Below are 16,617 nucleotides of genomic sequence, written 5' to 3'. Positions count from 1 at the left end.
TTGACCGATTACTGGCAAAAAGGCTGCAATCACCTGTAGATGATAAATTTGCTCACTTTGTGGTTCATCATCACTGCTCATATGGGTCAAAGATCTTATCATACTAGTGGTGACTGTTATTGTGTACAAGCAATGTCGAATTGTCTAAAATTTTAAAAAGTTCAGTGTTCAATGTCCCAAATGACTTGTCTTAATTTTAACGAAAAGCGGTTTCCAACTACATAATAACAGGTTTGGTGTACCTAGAGGATATTTGGACTTAAGATATTGTTCAAAATGTGCATGCACTGATAAGGCAAGAGAAGAACCCAATAGGAAGAACCCTAAAATCCGTCCATGAAAGTTATGTCACTATATTTTAGTTTAAGAAAACTATAGTCAGCTGATGGAACTATTCTAACAACGCATTCAAAAGCCGGGTATAATAATAAAGTTTGGTGCATATCAACCAAAACAAAATGTATTGATTTTACACCTTCAAAATACCTTTAAGTAACAGAAGACTGTTGAGACTATAGGGAATATTGATGTGAATTGAGTTAGTGCTATTAGGACTGAGCAGAAATTTTTTACTATTACACCAAAGAGACCTGAGAGGTAAGAGAGAACGAATACTTGAGTTTGGGGATGTTGTGAAGGGGATTTTCACAGTAGATATGAAGAGAATGGCACAGATTAGAGAACTGTGACGGAGCAGTCAGGACCTGCCTAGTAGAAGACAAATGATGATGGCCTAGGCTGTCTTCCCTTTATCATGTGAAGTGCGAATATGGGATGGAATTATGGTGCCATATACGATTTTGTTAAAGTATCAAAACTCATCCCTGAAGCCACGGACCCAGGGACCCTTTTTAATACGTGTTTTTAATGTTTATTATTTAGAATATTTCTCTGAAGTATGATAGCATAGTTAAAATACTATCATGTCATTATTATTTAGCATATTAGCGTATGCTATTTCAAACTCTCTTTGGATTTACTTCTCTCTCATACAATTGATATGCAATTTAAGAGGAGAATACGATCATTTTGAAACCCACAGTTGTTTGGCGACGTCCTCTATGTAGATTCCGTATCTGTTGTACATTTCCACTGCCGCATCGCAGTGGAGCATATCCGTTGCGGTCATCCCTGGGCAAACGGTGACCACCCGCACGCCGGACGCATTGAAGTACATGGGTTCCTGTGCATCGACGAAAGAGTCGCTCGTTACAATCAGCAAACAAAGAATAGGAATTGTGACATGTTTATTTATTGCAGTTAATGAAGTTTGTTGCTTTATTTTGTATTTATTCATCCTTATTATAAAATTTAAAAGGCTTAAAGGTCTCCAAAATTTACGTTTGAACGAAAGCTACGGAATATTTTCATATTTATAATTTTCAGCGCCTGAAAGAAGTTATTTCAAATGAGATGATATTTATATGTGGAAGAATAAACTTAATATTAGATGTGCATAATAAAAATACACATAAAGGAAGGAAGGAAATCCAATCTAAGTTTGTGGGCATAAATAATTACAGAATAGAAAAAAAGAAGCTGAAGATGTAGTTAAAATAGTGAAGAAATCAATTCATAAAGTGAACATAGTGACCAACCATTCGAATTATTGTAAAAAATGTACGTGAGTTATGTAATATAAGCCACTAACCTTATCGTTATACTCGTCTGAGGGCCAGTTTACTAAAATTAATTGGGTTGACATTCGTCCATCCTTTTTTATTACCGAATGAATGAGCAAAGATGACGATTTTTAGTTTTCGATGCCCTAATAGAAGCTAATATAGAAGCTAATATGTGAAAGACTAATTTGCATGCTGTTCCAACAGAATTATTATTTGGTCCTCTACTGTTAAAGGTAGGTTTTGTATAAACGCAGGCTGTACCACGATACACTCGTTTGCCTAACGAAACACAATCTGACACCGGATATAACACTTAAACCCTTCTTCGATTCTGCATACTTCCTTCCTCCCTTCATTCTGTCCAACATTCCTAACCTTTTCCTACCCCTCCCTCGTTTGCCTAACGTTCTCCCATCATCACAGTCTTCAGCATCCCATCGCCAATCTAGGAGGAGCAGAAAGGCTAGTTAAATATTGAAATTGAGGTTATAAACTAGAGCAGGTGGAGCAGATTACCTACGAGTGTATTTTGTATCGGGAAGCGTTTTAGACCAAGATGGTCAAAATAGTGCGGGTGTAAGATCAAGTAGTGCGTTAAACTGTGTTGTGGCAAAGAAGCTGTCGTAGGGGAAACGGAATTAATGGCCAGGACTTAGAGCAAGGATGTTAAGGTAAAGCTCGTTCAAAGTTTGATGTGGATCGTGGTTTTTTAAGGAGCCGAAACTTGTTAGTTGAAGCAAGATGGTAGGTGTAGATTGGAGACTTTTGAGATGCGAGTAAGGAGATGCATGGACAAGTAGAAATAGACAAAAAGAAAGATTAACGAGAAAGTGCTGGGCGTGGTAGGAGAGGAGAGGGGACTGTTGAGAGAAATACAAACGAGCCAGGAAAGTTGGCTGCTCTGCATCCGCCTTTCCTGCCTCCTTTGTTTATCTCTCTTTCCTCCCTCACAACTCCTAGTTCATCTACTTTAATTTTCTTTTCCATCCATTTCACCTTCCCCATCCTTCTCCACACCCACATTTCAAAAGCTTTAAATCAACGCTTGTCAACTTTCTATAGGATAGTACAATTTGATTTCGTGAGTCCTTTTATTCATTATTAAATGGATAGGCTATGAAGGATGCAAACCGACCATATTCCGCAAAGATTCTACGAAGATATACAAAATCATCCACTTGTTCAATTTTATGCCATCATTGAACGACCCTCATTGTAAGCCCGTCGTCAGTGGGCCTTGTCGCACCGACTTACCCCGTAAGTGCGGCTCAGTCCAATTATTGCGTGCTTCGTGGCGCAGTACATCGGGCATCCGGCGTACGGTTTCAGGCCCAAGACGGAAGCTATGTTGACAACTACTCCCCCTTTACCTCCGTTGTCCTTTCCCAGGTATTTCATCGCCAGGGCAGTACCTCTTCCCGTCGATGTCTGTAGAACATGTAGAGAAAATAGGCGTTAATATTTTGACAGACACTCAACAATCCTGTTCATTCAATGATGAAAATATTCAACTTGTTACCCGACTCAAGTATTGTCCCAGGGTGATATGATTAGATCAAAGTGTAACATTTCCCGGTTAAAATTCTATTAATTTTTTATAGGACCTCAAGGATACTGCCTGTGTAAATATACCTACTTATGTATGCAATAGGCCTTAATTTAGTAGCATCTACGAGGGTCATCCGGAAAGTAGTACCCGTTCGTGAAATAAAGACACAAAAGTAAATATTAACAAACATAAAAAATTTTATTTGAAAGAGGATACTTTAAACTACTTCTCAACATAATCTCCAAGCAAATTAAGGCATTTGTCATAACGTGTGACAAGTTTCTGTATTCCTGCTGCATAGTCCTTCGCCGCCAGCTCATTGAGATACGCGAGGGACCCATCTTGCACAAATTTTTGCATAATGCAGATGGTGTTTAACAATTTCATGAACAATTGTTCGAGAAACATTGGGAAAATGCTCACAGATGTCATCAATTGTGACGCGCCGATCGTTCCTCACGAATTCGTCAACTGAGCTCACCAGTTGGTCTGTAATGACAGACGGTCTCTCCGAACGCTCATCGTCGTGTGTGTTCCCCCTCCCCATGTTGAAGTTGCGACACCACCGCCGAACAGACGACTCGTCCATTACATTGTCTCCATACACCTCCTTTAATTGGCGATGAATATCACATGGGCGAACGTTTCTTGCATTGAGGAATTTAATCACTGCCCTCACTTCACAACTGGCGGCGTTCTCAATTTTTTTAAACATTGTAAACAATCACAGAAACAACACAGGCAATGCTAGCGTCACGCAACTTGGCTCAGAGAAGGCAGACAAGCCACTGAAGCTATCTGACCTCGTCCAGCGGCTACTCGCGTCGTCAGCACTTCATGCGGCACGAACGGGTACTACTTTCCGGATGACCCTCGTACTATGCCGATTGTGCTTCATCAGGCGTCTCCAAAGTAGGTTACCCGCACCTGAAGGGGTAGACCGTTTGACGGAAAAAACATGAAAATTAAGGATGAACAAACGTTAACTTGTATTTGTAAAATTCACAATCATGAGCATCAAAACGACAAGGATTTGACAGTGGAAACCTTATCGCATACTCGAATAAGAGGAAATAGCAAAGATCTTGGTCACTACCTACTGATTGTGGCGGTTGTGTGTGTGTGTACTTATAATATCAGGGACTCGCGTTATAGTTTTTTTGTCTCAGGGGTACGTAACCAAAAGCGTATGGATACCACTGTGCTACACTTTCAACTCTGTCGAATCATATTAGTGTAATGTTTGCTCTAGGGGTTTGTTAAATTCATTTAAATAGCCTGTATTGTTTGGTGACAATGTGTCACTGAAGTCCTCCATTGCGATTACTTACGCTGTCCTGTAGACACGATATTTTGTTGCTTCTTACACATTACAATATTATTTTTCTCCTTCAAATTTGGTCCTAATTTCCTTTCCGTTTTCTTACTTAATAAATGAAATTTATACTTTTCCACATATAGCAAAAAAATTTGTTTCTCTTCTCAAAATGTTGTGTAGACCTTGTAGTAGTTAAAGCGATGGCCGATAGGAAGAAATACAACTGGATGGCAAGGAGATTGCAGGACTTTAGATTATACGTATTGAAATTGTTTTCAGACACGCTCAAGGAAGAATAGAAATTCTAGTGCATTAATAATTAAAATACGGCAATGGTTTCGGGGCGAGCATTGATTAAGGAGGTTGTATCGTGATTTAAATTGCATGCTATTTTAATGAAACAGTCTACGTTTGCGTAGAGTCTGACGCCACCGCCCATCATTTGACAATTATGCAAAGGAATTTTTCCGTGTTATTTTTAAGAAAATTGACAAAAGAAAATCCAAGATCTCACACGTGTTCTTATGGCTATAGTAGACTACAACCAGAGGAACTATGAATTGATTGGGCAGATATACATATATGTTCTTGTCACGATAAACTTATATCGTATGTGCAGTTTAATAAGAGTTATTAGTGTCAACATATCAGTTCTCAACCGCATTTAAAAGTTATATCAATTAATTTGTGGAAAAACAGCCGAAATTGCATAGTTTAAAAAAATAGCGACTAACATGCCCAAAATGTGTTTTCGAAGACGTTTCAAATATTAATTAGAACCTCGGAGTGTTTGAAAATTGTATATTGACACCATACCTACTACGAACTATGCAATAATGGGCGTTACATAAATTTTAATCACTCGTCGATAATTTCTGAACTAAGGTGGCGCTCGTGCAGTGACAATTCAATCTTCTTCAAGTAAATTAGATATTTTTATTCTATGGTGCTCGTCAGCTCCACCATATTCTTGTTCTCATGCATATAATTGCTGCACTACCTTCACCTCAATCGAAAAATCGGATGCCTAATATGCTATTATTTCTCTCATGTCTTATATTTTGGAAATGACTTTGAGCTGGGAACGAAGTACGTACCTGACATCGAAATGGGATAGGAGTGGGACTGTTTTTTCGATCGCCCGTGGAGTAACGTTATAGGTACGGGTTAAGAAAGTACTCATGTGCGAGTTTGAAACTTGAGTGAATAGACAAGCAAGTAACTAAAATATCTAAGTGACGAATACTCACAAAGCTGTCCAACGAGACCATAGTCGCTGAATTATTTGCTGATTAGGACACGCTACAAATGTTGCCAAATATTATCGCAATATTTCAAAACGATAATGATCGCCTTGACGTAAGATACTTCGACGACTCGGAAGCAGTAGTGCTTATCTCGAAGAGGCGAAAATTATCTCACTGCGCCAATGCCAATATAAAAGAACTCTGATATAATTCAGTTATCAATCCGCCTCGGCCATGGGTAAACTCGGTTCGTGATGTAAGTCATTGAGGCCCCATAATCACATCTGGAGAAAAGATGTCATCAAACTTCAGCCGACAGCTGAGAGAAATGAGAATATTGTGGGAAAAGGGGGTGAGCGATGAACGGATTGTATTAAACCGTCTTGACATTGAAGTTTAGACTTATCGACACATAATCACGGCGATACGTTAAATCCTCACCGCAGAATCTATCGTGTTAGATTTTAGTTTCGATCAGTAATAAATGTCACACAACCGTGGTTTCCTCCCGGAAACAACTACTTCGGACTGCTGCCCAGTGAAATTTGGCAGTTGGTCCACTCTCTCCTCTCACCTTTTTTTTGGAATCTTGGTAAGAAGAGTGTTGACCCCGAATTCTCGATCCATCTATTACTCACTCGTAGATTTAGCCAAAAAGAACGAAGCGCAAAAAACCATTGGAAACGAGTCGATTTTGCGCCCGAATGGAAAGATGAATGCTAAAAATATTCTCGCGACTGTAAAATCTATAATTTTCAAACTATGATTCTTGATGGATTTGACGTAAAATGCCATTACTTCCAAGCCCCTCTGCCAGTGCCGAAAGTCTTTCTTTTTAATATTGGATGGATCCTTTCCTGGAGCATGGCTTCACGAAATACTTCTAAAAAGAAGAACTTTATTATTTTCGGCCCAAATGAATGGATTTACTGGAAAGAAGATATTTTTCATGATATTTTTATGAAGTAATTTCTAATATATTTATGATATATTTACGGTTTTTTGTGCAAGCTATAGTCCTTTATAAAGGAGGAAAGAGTGCTGTTAGAAGAGATCTGAAGGAGGCAAGAAAACTGAGCACAGGGAATTTTCATTGTCCATGTTATGTTGAAGACTGCGATTGGGGGGGAAAATTTTTGGCCAACGAATTAGGGGGAGGAAGAAAGGTATATTGGACGAAATGAAGGGAGTAAGAAAGGATACGGAATAGAGGACGGGTAATATTGCATTGAAGAGTATCAAGACCTGTATTGTTAGGCGATGCTTGGAAATGCAGGGCTGGGAATTTTGTACCCGTGCATAATATATCTTAAATAATAATATTCATTTTGATCGTAATATCTTTTTCAATATTTTACGGGGACAAATTAATAAATTAATTACATAAATTAATAATTTATTTAGCTCATTTGGAATCTATTTTTGTCATTATTTGAACCGCCGGACGGGTTAGATGGATGGGTTACTCGCTCGCCTTATATAAACCAAAGGTCGTAGGTTTAAGTCCCGCCTCGATCGAGGGTGTTGTCTCAACTTTGATGGCTTGGCCCCTGGGAAGCCTGGTGACAAGTCAAAAGCTTGTCGGGGGCCCACGGGTCGCACCGGTCACCAGAGGCGTCCGGGCAGGGCAAAAATGAACATGTATTTTAAAAAGAGATAATTTTGTTCATGTAACCATATGAAGTTACGATTGCATTTTGTTTTATGAATAAAAAATGAAAAAAACGACATTTGATCCCATCTCAAACCAGTTTTAGCTTTGGAAGTATTGTTAGCGATATTGGAAAAACTGGGAAACACAAAGACATTGAGAGAATATTGCCGAGACCGATATCAACTATTTATCTTATTTTTAGTGACAAACAATCACGCACCACGTTCACGGCGATCATCCTTTCGTACCGTTTCTCGTCAAATATCCCCGCATTGTTGACCACGATGTCCAGACCAGAGAAAGTGTGTTTCGTCTTCTTGAAGGCCTCTAAAAAGAGAAAAAATATTACGTGATATTGGTTTTTTGGATGATATGTAATTAAGTTTATGAGGATGGTATATAAATTAAATTCAAAAGTTTGGCTTTTCACACATATTGGTGGCCTATTTAGCTTCGTCAAGGGGGACATGTGAAATAGACTTTTCTTTAACGGAATGGCACAAGCAAATTAAATCCGGCGATTTTTTTCAGAAAAAAATCATATTGGTAATCGCTGTGACTGCAAACAATGACACGAATGATTAATGTAATTTTTATAAAATTTGATCATTTTTTCTTTGGGAAACTCAAAACTTTTTTCGGAAACTCTCATTCCTGGAAATTAAACCATTTATAATAGGCGGGGCCATAGAATTTTAGAAATGCAGAAACAAAGAAAAGAATATCATAACATAAATATAAAAATGAATTTAATTTGCGAAAAACATATCGTAAAACAATAAAAACTTATTGGTAGATAAACATAAAGCAATCGATATATAAAAGAATTCAAAGCGTTATTAAGTGCAACTGAATATAACTATCGTTTCCTTTTAGTTTTGATTAATAGTTGTTGGCATTTAATATGTTTCTCCATCAGGGAAAAGAAGATGCACTTTAATATTCCAAATTCTCATTACATGGGTCTTTTCGTGGCGTTGTTGATATGCGTTAAGTTAATTCAATGCGAGATCCTGAAAAAATTAAGTTCGGGAAAATCTGGAATTATTTGTAATTTTACGATAAAAATTTGGACGTTTGTCGTCTCATGGGACGGGTCGCGATCTTACACGTGGATTGATTTGGGCCCGAATGAGTTGTAGAGATGACCTTCGAAGTACATTCGAATATCCGTTACAGCGTGCCCATCCCTTCTTTCGTACTAAGAAGTACTAACGAGTACATTGCTGTGAGCGCACGCACTGCAGAGGACGCACTCGGAGTGGATGGTATATTGAAAATTAAAAATGCTCTTATCTTCGAATGCTAGATTAATTCTGAAGTAGGAGCGCCCCAAAGAAGGAAACTCGGTATTCAAAATTTCATTACTTCTTCCGACGCTTTCAGTCTCTAAATATCTAGAAAATGTAATATCTTAATATCCAGAAATCTTGCATTTCACGTTCATTTCCGCTTTACATTTAAACGCAAAAGACTGCTTGCTCATACAGAATTTATGGTGGTTACCGAACAAAGCATGGAATTGTGGGATTGTCGGCTCTTTTGAAACAATTACCTATGATGAAAGAGGACGATATCAGCTGGTTTGCAAGAAAAGTGGAAAATTTATTTTTTCACCCTTTCAACACGGATATTGGAATTTCAAGGGTCTGTGGTGGATTTACTAGGCATGTATGAGAGGAATGTACAAATAAATACGGGTTACAATCGTCAATGATGGGAACAGCACTTTTTATTATAAATTAAGGGTCCCACATCCAACCATCCCCCCTCTTACCCCAAGAATTGCCCAGCACCACTCAGTCGTCTCACCTTCGAATTGGTCATCTTTGGTGATGTCGCCGCGGATGTATATCACTTGCTCGGGTCCGAATTCCGCGGCCAGTGCCTTGTGTGTCACCTCACCCTCGAGTGCATTTATGTCGCAGATCGCCACCTGATCACCCAATCACATGAAAATAAGTGTCAATCAACGTGATTTATTGCCCAGCTGCCTGATTGTTCTTTTTTTATTTCTGATCCAGGCAGCCAACTAATTTCTTTTGAGAATTATTAAGCTCGAAATTCTTAACAGCTAGGGTGGGGTGAACACGTGCACGCGTCTCTCTTTCTCTCTCTCTCCGTCTGGACCATGACAATTCAGTGAAATGTTGTTTAAGCGGAGTTGAATTAAAAAAGGAATTCTGTCTAAGCCGGAAACATAGGACTCCTTGTATATTGTGAGGTTTTTCTTCTCCAATAAGTCCCTCTGAAAGACGGCACTTGTGAAACGGAGACAGAAAACAATCAGTGTAGATTTTATTGTATCTATGAATCATTATATTTGAAACCGATTGAGATGGAAATTAATGTTCAAAGAGGTTTTTTCAGTTCGCTTGTATTGAGGTCATTTTACGCTTTAACATTTACGCAATTATAAACACCTTTTATTTTTTTTATTTATTTTTATTTTTTTGTTATTTTTTTAAAGGTACATGCATTATTTAATTAGCATGAATCGTATTGCCTTAATATTGCCTCTATATGCCTTTCATGTTTTTCACTTTCCCAAAGACCCTCGTTGTTTGCTTTGATCTCTCTAAGACCCGCGAAAAATCTACCCGGAAAAATCACGTGGTTCTCTGTGATTCCACCCTTGTGAGGTTTCAATGTACGAACTTCGACTTCTCGTGAGTTGTCGGTCGAATGCGCGATCAAGTTTCGTCTGCGAACAAGCGCTGCTGAACTAATGTCGGGTCACCTGAGTTCCTTCGCTTTCCTCTAAATCGTATATCAACTAAATGGCTAATGATCTAGTATTGAAATTTTGCCAAAAATCCTCTAAATAAACAGTTGATGAGGACTTCACACGTCGTGGTAAAAGACCTCCGAGAAAAGAAGAAAGGAAATCCCATCCCTAATTGATGTGAGTACGGGTTGGAAAAATATTACTAGAATAATACGCCTGAAGGGAGTTCGTCTTCATTGGGTGGGAGTAGTAAACGTGATGGAGAAATAAAGGAGAGGTGCTATTCATTTCGATTTTCGTCGTATTTAAGGTACACGAAAATTATTTGTGACACATCCTAGGAAGTACTCAAAGATCTTAAGCGTCAGTTCGTTAGACTTATTACTAATTTACGAAACTATAAATAGTGAACCTTCCTCGAGTGTTTATGTGGAACTGAATTCTTGCTCGACGTAGAGCCGTCAGTTGTGTTAACAACAAATTGTCATGGAGAAAGAGGATTGATGAGGATTGATGAGGTATTCAGGAAACCATAGTGAGAGGACCCGTGATAACATGCAGATTTTCTTTCCAAGGAAGACCCACAAATGTCAAGTTGGCTTCTGAAATCGTAAGAATGATTAATTTCCAACATTTTCAAAAGATTAGACCACTTAGATAAAAACAAGATGATATTATCCCGCAGTCATATACTCGTATTTATAGATAGGAATCGCGATTTCAACTAATTCAAGGCCAAACACCTCAGAGTTTGTGAAATATCTAGATGTTATCAAATTTTCGATCTATGGACAGTTATAAAAAATTAAAGATGCCCTAGATTACCATCATTTACACGCAATTATGCTAACACCCCTTAATGAACTCCAATTAAGCAACTTGCATAGCATTATGATGTGGATTTATAGAGTCAAACCTGCAATTTAATTTCCTCGTCGCGTTATAAAAATCAATATTGATTTATATTCATTTCACTTGGCACTTACTCTCGAGGAAATATTTTCTGGTTACTCGTATTTGTGAGCTTTGTTTGTCATTTTGTTTTATTTTCTCTTATTACATACAAGTGTTTTGTATCACTAATGAGAACAAAGTCCAGTTCGGATATAGAGCGTTCAGAGAATAAATGACCTTGCTTCTTCCGCAAACATTTGAAGTGATAATATCGTATTGTTTGTTGAGGCATAAGAGTACGTACATACGTCTTTTATTGCGTGTATACTTTGCCTGGTGGTTAGATTTCTTTCCAAATGGGCAAATCAATCTAGATAACTCGATAACTAAGTATTCAAGTAAAAAGGTCATTTAATATTTTAGGCAAATATTCTCCACCTATAATTACTTTTCATGTAAACAAACCCCTGACAGTATAAAATCTCTGAAATGTATCTAAGTTGAAGTTTATTTCAGTACCAAATATATTTTATGCAAGTATCATATAAACTTTATAAATATTTAATGGCCATTTTAAAATTAGCAGTAATACATTTCGCTATTAAGATATTTATAAGGTCGCGGTAGTCCATGGGGTAGAGCGTTGGACTGCTGACCGGAGGGGCCCGGTTTCGATTCCCGGGTAAGGCACCTCCACCCAAGCCATGTGATTTTTCGGCTATAGAAACCATAACCGGCTCAGGAACTGGCCACCCTACCCTGATGTCCGAAATTCACACGCCGTCGGGCTTATTACTGGGTGAACTCTACTATCACCTACCAAACCGACCTTCGGGTTGATTATTGTGTTTATAGTTTTATATATTTTGTCAAGTTTACCAACATTGAACAATTCACAAAATTCTCATCTGGGTATCAATTTTTAATCTCGCGGAAACATTCGTTCATTTTTTATCTCTTTCTTTGTTCCATTATGCTTTAAATTATCATATTAGATATTTCTATGGGCTTGTCATAAAATTTATAGGAGAGGCCACAGCTATGTACGATCGAATAAAAAGTAGAAAATGAGAAATTCAGCTCACTAGAGGAAAGTATTGATATTGTACGTTAAATTACCCTCTATTTATTTCCTTATGATGGAAGATATGAAATTATATCCTTCTTTGTTTATTTTTTTGGTATTTTACCGGTTAAGGTAGATTTTGGATGATGTACACAGACTCTAAACGGTGCAGCGATATATTTCCTTGCTTCCCCTAGCAAAACACAACCTGATATCCTTCACTCTAACAATTCCCTCTTTAATTCCGACCGTGGAAGAGGTACCGACTTTTTCTCAAACGTTTTTTTAAAAACCTTTTAGTAGTTCTGCATGAATATTGTCCACCCCACGGACTTATTTGATCTCAATTCCCTTAAGCTCCTTTCTATATCGCCACCAATTAAGCCTGGACCTATACTATCTTCATCTACGCCATATTCCCTTTCAATGGCCGTTGCTATTCTATACAGTCCATCTATTCTAAACAGTGCTATGAATTTCCTCTTTTTATTATTTTTCTGACGTTTTTCCCTTCTTACTTCCAGATAGATCCTTCACCTTCCTTCTCACTCATCTCTCCTTTCCTTGGTAAACTTTCCATGTCCTCACACTGGGTTTTCCTCCACGCTTCTTGGGGTATGTCACTTTCCCGCCTCAGTTTATTATAAAATACTTAGTAAGTTCTTCTACCTAACTCTGTGTTTGCATTCTTCCATTTCCTTCTTTCGTCTCACTTTGGCAACTTGCTAGACTTTGCACTGCTATAGTTTCTTCCTCCAAATCAAATTATGATATAACGCTATTTTCTATAATCATGTCCTATATTTTCGCAAACGTTTCGTTGTGACCTTCGAAAAGTAAGGCTGTCCTTCAGTCACAGCAAGTCGTCTGTCTTGCCCTGCTATCATGACCTAGATTGGCTCATTCGATGAACGACTCGCTTTGACTCAGATTTTTACATGATTTATAATATCCCATGGATAAACCTCAAACGTGTGGTAAATTCGAGAAATTTCATATTTATTGTATGAGTAAACGCAAGTCTTACAAGAAAAGTAAAAGAAATCGTTTAGCACGAATCTACTGGATTCATACGTATGTATATTGGCCAACATATCGATATAAATGTCTTAGATTGAATATAATTTAGATAGATGATATTTGCTGAACTCATGTATAAATTTAGCAGTAATTCATTAAAAACTAAACCTAATCAAAATCAAAGGTTACATGGAACGAATATGCCGGAACGAACCGGCTATTCCGATATGATATTTTCTACAGGAAATTATACTGTCAATTCTAATTCGAGAACGTTTATTCACTCCATTATTTTAACTTTTAAATTCTCTCTTTTTTAGAATATTTATTCGCTATTTTTCGTCGGAAAGACTATTATGGTAAGAATGCGTGAAAATGCATTCCACCACAACAGTATTTTACGCAACATTGCAGCATGGACAGCAATTATAAGCTGGGATAAAATAATCCTCAATTGCTCTTGAAATTTTCCTTTGCAATGATTATAACATTCGTCGAATATAAACTAATTTCTCAATATTTCAGTCACACAAAATTAGTCACTGTTTTATTAAGATGAATTGACATTATTTTTCTATTAGCAAAAGCTGCGGAACTGCTTTGGGGGAAAATTTCGAATTAAATCAATTGAAACATTCGAAATTGCATTCATTCGCAAGGTAGTGGTGTGACTACGTATGATTTCATTACTTTGTCTCTCTGTTCATTTGAAGTAGATGGAAATTTACGGTGTGAAAACTTAAATCATAGCATAGACAATTTAGTGGAAAGTGAGAATTAATTTGCAAATAAAACTAAACAAGCATACACAAATTGTTTTTGCAACAATTAATATGTAAGCTATTTTTAAAGTTGTCACCGATATTTCGGAGAGCGCGTAACTTCTAACATTTGAGAAAATGTGGCATTAATTGTATTAGATCACCCTCTTGCAGGTAGAACCATAACGTAGCAGTTTAATTAGCAATTATATAATGATATTTTGATATTTTAAAATATTACTTCCTTAAATATTACTTCACTCTGAGTAAATTTGTATCACCATAAAAATAGAATACCACTGCTGCTTCGATTATGCGACTCCGTACACCATAGACACTGTCGAAAGTAAAATGCAATTGATTCAAAGTTGCATTTCTTCCACATGCAAATCATTATTATAATACTAAAAGGACGCATCACGAACGAATTAATACATGCCTCCCAATTACAGCCTTCTTCCTTTACACTTTCATGGCTGATATTCGAACACTTGGTGTCCCACGCCCTTGGGGTGGCTCACCGGGAGTTGCATTGATGTACAAACAGATATCACAACCAAAAGGAAGAGTTTGAAATGGCAGATAACTAAGCAATTAAGTTCCAACGTCCGTCAAATCACGGTGCCATAACCAATTCCACTCCTTTCCAATATCTCCTCAAACTAATCTAGTACCCAAAAAAATCACGCGATATCTTCCAAGGTGCCACCAGTCATCATATCTCGACTTAATAAATCATCAAGGCACGAAAACTCAACCCAATGTTATATGACAAATGTGTCTCATCCATTGAATTTAAATTGTATTCTGTATCTCAAACCTCTCTGTGAAGCAGCAATCTCTGTAAACATTTTTGATGACGCTAAAATATCAGAGATAAAGGTCTTGCTCGTATCCTTACAGATCCAAACCAAGGAGCGGCTTAAATTTATTAATTTTGTTCCATGACCGCTTCACACTCATATTTCTCATCGATATCAAAATTAAATTGCATAGCAAAAATTTGAGACGGGTACCTCTGCCGAAGAAAACTTTTTTTTTCACAATAAAATTGTCAGACCGAGTGACTGATGAAGGAGCCCTTAGGAGAGCGATTGAAGATTAAAATCTGTAGAAAACACTGACACCAAGGAAAGGAGTACTAAATAATCACATTTCTCTTCACATTAATGAAGATTGTAATGGGGGATACAGTGGATGGGGAGGACTGCAGTGAAATAGCAAGGATGAACGTCGAGTAGCAATTGAGGATGTCCTTCGCGCAATTAACCATGAAGAGTGAAGAGGTTGAGAAAGATGACTTGAGGAAATCTGTAAACCAATATTTCTTTCGATATAGCCTATAACTTTCATGATCCGTATTATTGCATCCCCATTTCTCCAAGGTCTACTGTTTCTCACCTGATCACCAACATAGCAACAAAAGTCTAAGCGGATCAGTCACCACCTTCACAATGACAAATTGTTTTCAGGCGATCCGTCATGTTTCATCCCTCGGGCTCTCTGAAAATTCACAAGGTACTCAGGGGTATGATACCTTAGTTATCAACTAAATAGTTGGTTTGATAGGGAGAACTCACTATGCTAAGCCCTAATGCGTGTGAAATTAAAATGCAAACGTTGAGGGGCAGTTTTCTTTCCTGCATCCAAGAAAGATCCAACAAATCGGGTGTAGCCGAAATGTGTAATCCAGTTTCGAAAGCAGGCCATCCGTCCAATAGCCAAGCACTCAATTCACTAGGTTATCGCTGTATGGGCGATGAAAAAATAGATACAGCGAAATGCGTAACTATAACCATGACACCACGGTAACCTCACAGTAATAAGCTCGTGGATTGAATAGATGGTTGAGGGTATAACTCTTCTTGTATGTACTTAGCCCTACGACCAGTGAAATTCACACATTCAGGGTTTGGGGGCTTTACTTTCCTTGTTCTGACTTCGGTTTTCAAGGGTGATCTGGCACTACTCGAATATTCACACAGCTTGGGTGATGCTGAGGTGTACAGAGTCACCGGGATTCGATCCCGAGCCTCAAGGTCATAATCAAACCCTCCACCCACTAAGCATTAACTTTCAAACAACCTAAGATACACATTCTCCTTAAGCCGTATGCGGTCTGCATGGTCACAGTTGGCCCTTTCGTCATATGGTAAAGACAAAAAAGTAGCGGTGTAAACGATATGGGCCTAAACACGGAACTTCACTGTACTAATTTACGATTTTGTCGGCGTTACTGATAACACAGTCATGGAATACCACCAAGTCGATATTGAACGTGTGTGATTCCATCGGGAATGTGATTCGTGTGGGGTCGGTTGTAATATACTCACGCTGCACCCTTTCCTCAACAACTCCTTGGCGCAGGCCAGTCCAATGCCCCTCGCACCGCCCGTGATCAGGGCGACCTTCCCTTGCACATCCATCCCCCCAGATTCCAGCAACGCGTCTCTGATCCCGTCCGATCGACTTCTGCCTGCTCAGTGGAGAGATCTCGTCAGCAAGACCTCGTCATAAAGGTCAGGTATTATCTCCCCTTAAACTCGCCTTATACTCATATCTTCGCAACATAATACGCATTACTCCGCTCCGCTTGGCACTCATTATCTCCTACCACCATGTTAAGCGTGTTACGTTCCTCACAGATAAGCCGCAGCTAGCATATCTGCCGGACTCGATTGGAGATTTGACTCTCGGTCCCCGCGCCGCATGCGGGTGAAAGTCTGGAAAAGTTATCGCTTTTGAGTCGACGGAA

The 16,617-nt window shown here is 38.3% G+C and overlaps 1 protein-coding gene across 1 annotated transcript in view; it reads right to left on the bottom strand.

Moving 5' to 3' along the window:
* Positions 1-16,308, bottom strand: part of LOC139696838 (uncharacterized) — a 48,430-nt gene extending 32,122 nt beyond the window's left edge. The window contains exons 1-5 of the mRNA XM_071595718.1: positions 16,196-16,308; positions 9,206-9,329; positions 7,614-7,720; positions 2,880-3,053; positions 1,041-1,183 (exon numbers count right to left, since the gene is read on the bottom strand). Of these exons, the coding sequence (XP_071451819.1) occupies positions 1,041-1,183; positions 2,880-3,053; positions 7,614-7,720; positions 9,206-9,329; positions 16,196-16,288 (641 nt within the window). The 5' untranslated portion in view covers positions 16,289-16,308. The remainder of the gene's footprint in view (positions 1-1,040; positions 1,184-2,879; positions 3,054-7,613; positions 7,721-9,205; positions 9,330-16,195) is intronic.
* Positions 16,309-16,617: the final 309 nt, after the last annotated feature.

This window comes from Hetaerina americana, unplaced genomic scaffold (genome assembly GCF_022747635.1).
Source record: "Hetaerina americana unplaced genomic scaffold, ioHetAmer1.1.p SCAF_7, whole genome shotgun sequence".
NCBI lineage: Eukaryota > Metazoa > Arthropoda > Insecta > Odonata > Calopterygidae > Hetaerina > Hetaerina americana.
The sequence above is the reverse complement of the archived record's forward strand: the minus strand, read 5'-3'. Positions and strand labels throughout refer to the sequence as shown.